The sequence below is a fragment of the Miniopterus natalensis genome, chromosome 4 (genome assembly GCF_054644295.1).
Source record: "Miniopterus natalensis isolate mMinNat1 chromosome 4, mMinNat1.hap1, whole genome shotgun sequence".
Classification (NCBI taxonomy): Eukaryota; Metazoa; Chordata; class Mammalia; order Chiroptera; family Miniopteridae; genus Miniopterus; species Miniopterus natalensis.
Genome location: NC_142084.1, coordinates 78,470,063 through 78,474,936, shown reverse-complemented (window position 1 = coordinate 78,474,936; position 4,874 = coordinate 78,470,063). Strand labels below are relative to the sequence as shown.

Sequence of the window (4,874 nt, the reverse complement as noted above, 5' to 3'; positions counted from 1 at the left end):
ACCAGTGCAAAGACAAAAAACAGAAAAACAAAAACCACATCATGATAGAGGGGCAACACTGTATTTTAATTGATTATTTTAAAATTAAATATAATTGACAAGTAACATTACATTAGTTTCAAGAGTGTACCATACTGATTCAATATTTGTATATATTGCAAAATGATCACCACAATTAGTTTAGTGCACATTCGTCACCACACATAGTTACATCATTTTCTTCTTGTAATGAAAATTTTTTTATTTTTCAATTACAGTTTACATTCAGTATTATTTTGTATTGGTTTCAGGTGTACAGCATAGTGATTAGACAATCATATACTTCACAAAATGTTCTCCCCGATATTTTCAGTACCCATCTGATACCATATATAGCTATTACAATATTGACGATCCCTATGCTGTCCTTTACATTCCCCTGACTATTCTGTAACTACCAATTTATATTTATTAATCCCTTCACCTTTTTCACCCAGTCCCCCAACCTCCCTCCCACCTGGCAACCATCAGTCTTTTCTCTGTATCTCTTTTAATTTTGGTTGTTCATTTACTTTGTTCTTTAGATTCTACATATAAGTGAAATCATATGGTATTTGTCTCTCTCTGACTGATTTCACTCAACATAATGCCCTCTAGGTCCATCCATGCTGTCACAAATGGTAAGATCTAATGCTTTTTTATGGCTGAGTAATATTCTATTGTGTGTATGTACCAAGCCTTTTTATCTGCTGTCTATTGATGGGCACTGGGGTTGCTGTCATATCTTGGCTATTGTAAATAATGCTACAGTAAACAGAGGGTGCATATATTCTTTCTAATTAGTGTTTCAGATTTCTTTGGATATATACCCAGATGTTGGATGGCTTGGTCATAAGGCAGTTCCATTTAAAATTTTTGAGGACCTTCCATACTGTTTGCATAGTGGCTGCACCAGTCTCCAATCCCACCAACAGTGCACGAGGTCTCCCTTTCCTCCACATCCTCACCAACACTTGATGTCTGTTGATTTATTGATGGTAGACATTCTGACAGGTGTGAGGTGGTATCTCATTGTGGTTTTCAAATTGCATTTCTCTGATGATTAGTGACACTGAGCATCTTTTCATATGTCTATTGACCATCTGTGTCTTTTAAGATTTATTCTTAGCAACTTTTAAATATACATTACAGTATTACTTACTATAGTCACCATGCTCTATATTACAGTCCCACAATTAATTTATTTTATAACTGGCAGTTGTACTTTTTGACCCCCTTCACCCATTTTCCCCACCCCACCCCTGCCTTTGCCTTCAGTAACAACCAATCTGTTCTCTGTATCTATGAGTTCTTCTTCTTTTTTTAAGATTCCACACATCAGTGAGATTATATGGTACTCATCTTTTTCTGTCTGACTTATTTCATTTAGCTTAATGCTCTCAAGGTCCATCCGTGTTCTAAAAAAATGAAAGATTTCTTTTTATAAATGAGTAATATTCATATGTATTCAATTTAACATATAGGAGAGTCTTATATTAAATAGAATATATGTATATATATAAAATGGAATATTATTCAGCCATAAAAAGAAAGAAATCTTTATATATATATATATATATGTGTGTGTGTGTGTGTGTGTGTGTGTATCCCCAAAAATGTATACACAAACTTTGGATAATTATAAAGGCAGTGTTTATTAAAATACATTTCATTTTAAAAATTGAGCTATCAGCTGTTAAAGTGTGTATACATTTTGTGATATATATATGTGTATATATATATATATATATATATATATATCACATTTGCATTCATTCATCCATCTATGTATGGACATATAGGTTGTTTCCATATCTTAGCTATAGTAAATTATGCTGTAATAAACTTGAGGGTGTATGTATATATATGTTTGAGTTAGTATTTTCATTCCCTCTGGATAAATACCCAGAAGTGGAACTGCTGAACCATATGGCCATTCTATTTTTAACTTCCTGAAGAATCTTCACAAACATATCTTCCAGTGGCACCTGAGACGTCCTGAGCAATTCACTTCACTCTCAGTGAACCTCGGAGGCAACACAGTGGTTATCAAGCCAGGGAGATTGTTAACTGAGTAGAGCCCCATGTTCATCCTTGGATGGCTCTGCTGCTCCAGCATTAACCCAGAAAGCAGGATTTTAAACGACAGTTTTAAGTGATTCTGAGGAAGGGACACTGATGACCCCTTTTGAGAAAACTGGCTCAGGGGAGCACTGGGCACACCCCCAATGAGTCTCCTACTGTTGTGTAATCTTGATGAACACAACCTCTCCAATCACACTCTCTTATCCGTGTAAAATGGAGATTCAAAAATACATATTTTGAGCCTTTGGAGTTCAAGATGGTGGTGTAGAAAGACCCTGAACTCACCTTCTCCCAAGGACACAATGAATCTACAGCTACACAAGGAATGATTCCCTCTGAAGGGGACCTGGAAACTGGATGAACTGAGCCTCCACAACAGGGGGCAGCACCCAGGGTAGGAGAGGCAGAGATACAGTCCTGCTAAGGAACAGCTATTCTCCAGGCACAGTGTTTCACTGTCGGGAGGGATCTCAGGTACAGAATTTTACCCCCAGGAGTGAAGGATTTGAGCTCAACATCTGGTACCTCAACTTTTAGATCCTGCACAGGAGAGATGAACCCACACGACACCTGGGTTTGGAAAGCAAAGGGGAACATGTCCAGGAAAACTCTAGAACTGCCGGGTATTTGTACCCATAGACTCTAACACAGCGTCTTAGACCTCCATGGTAAACATGCTTATCTTACTCCCCGGCCAGTGGTGGCAACACTCCTATAGAACAAAACTTGAGCTACAGAAAAAACAAAACTCAAAACATCTTAGTTCACGGGAAAAGGAAAGCAATCTATTTCATTTTTGGAATTTTTTTAGGGCCACATAAAATTTATGGGAATTTTAATATAGAGAGAAGAATGCAAGTTTATTATAAGTAATATGAAATTATGCTTCATTTTCACATTATGTATACTTAGGAGTGATAGGAATGGAAGAGAGGAGATTGGAAAGAGACAAATAGGAAAAAATAGAAGAAAAATCAGAAGATTCGAAGGGGAAAGAGTTGGGAACTTGGGAGTTAAATAACTTGACAAGTACTTGGTGAATGCCCATTCTCGTTAAACAGTTCCTCAAAATGCATGGCCTCAGAATTGAAGACTGTTGGGAGAGGTGGACTCTTAGGCACTGTGACCACACTGGAGGTGGGATGTTTTGGACAGGGGATTTGGGGGAATCCTGAAATCTCTAAAAACATTTTACACTGTTTGGTTATTGGCTCCTTACATGAAAGGGTCCCTGAGCATGCAAGGCACCTGCCCAGTGCCCTGTTACCAACGGAGAGCGCGGCATCTCAGGTCTCATCTTCTGCAGAGCCTCCACATCCTCGCCAGCAGTTTTCTCAGGGCTGCCTTCACATCCTTATTTCTCAGGGTGTAGATGAAGGGGTTCAGGGTGGGAGTGATTATGGAGTAGAAGAGGGAAATAAACTTGCCCTGCTCTTGGGAGTAGCTGGAAGGGGGCTGCAGGTACATATAGATGGCAGGAAGGTAGAAGAGGGAGACCACCACCAGATGGGAGGAGCAGGTGCCAAAGGCCTTGTGCCGTCCCTTGGAGGATGGGATCCTGAGCACTGCACGCGCGATGAAGCTGTAGGAGAGCAGGATGAGAGCCAGGGGGACCAGCACGAAGAAGGCCACCAGCACGGCCAGTGTGGCATCGTTCACAGCTGTGTCAGCACAAGACAGCTTGATCATAGCTGGCACCTCACAGAAGAAGTTGTTTAGCACCTGCCGCCCACAGAAAGGCAATTGCACTGTCAAGACTACCTGAACTAGGGAGTTGCCAAAGCCACTTAGCCAGGCCACGGCCACGAGCTGCTGACACAGAGGGCGGTGCATAATCAGGGCGTACCGCAGGGGCTCGCAGATGGCCACGTAGCGGTCCAGGGCCATGGCCGCCAAGACGATGCATTCAGTGCACCCCAACCAGTGGAAGATCGCATACTGCACCGTGCAGCCACCGTAGCTGATGGTCTTCCTGGAGCTGCCCATGTTGACCAGCATCTGAGGGACCGTGGTGGTGGTATAGCAGAGGTCTAGGAAGGAGAGGTGGCTGAGGAAGATGTACATGGGGCTGTGGAGCTGGGGATCCAGCCGGGATACCAGGATGATGGCAATGTTTCCCAACATGGCAAGAACATAGGACACCAGAAGGACCACAAAGAGAGGGAATTCCAGCCATGGCCTGTCAGAGACACCCAGAAGGATGAAGTCCCTGGGATGATCCCCCAAGAAGCTCTGGTTGTCAGTTCTCATGCTGAGGCATATTCTGGCACCTGTGATGAACCAAGGACGTCAGAATGAATAACACTTGAGAAGAGGAATTGTCTCACCTCTGTAGAGGCACCGAGACGTGGGGGAGTCAAAGCCAGGAGGCAGACCAGCTGCGTATGTACGTTGCCCTCCCTCCTACTCCGTGATCTTGACTATGCCATTTAATCTTTCTGAACTTCGATTTCTGCATCTGTGACAAGGGGAAAGAATACCTACTTCGACTATAGAGTCTTTGAGATGATAAAGGGACACTACCTTGGTGAAAGCATAACGTATGGACAGTTTTCTTTCAATTTGGTCCAAGTCAGCCATAGCTCCCAGCACCATTAGAATGTTTGTCTTGTCTCTACAAACTCATTTACAAGGAATTTACTACTTTCTTAGACTTTTTTGCTTTACATTTTGGAGGTGGAAGAGGTGAGAGGTGGCATAAAGCAAGCATTAGTTGGGGGGTTATTACTATGAACACACCCTACCCACCTCCTAAGGCTTACATCTGGCTC

General features: G+C 42.1%; 1 protein-coding gene across 1 annotated transcript; it reads right to left on the bottom strand.

Moving 5' to 3' along the window:
• Window positions 1-3,396: 3,396 nt before the first annotated feature.
• Window positions 3,397-4,353, bottom strand: OR2B11 (olfactory receptor family 2 subfamily B member 11). The gene has a single exon (XM_016203450.2). The coding sequence runs from the start codon at window positions 4,351-4,353 to the stop codon at window positions 3,397-3,399; it is 957 nt and encodes a 318-aa protein (XP_016058936.2).
• Between the last annotated feature and the right edge of the window lie 521 nt (window positions 4,354-4,874).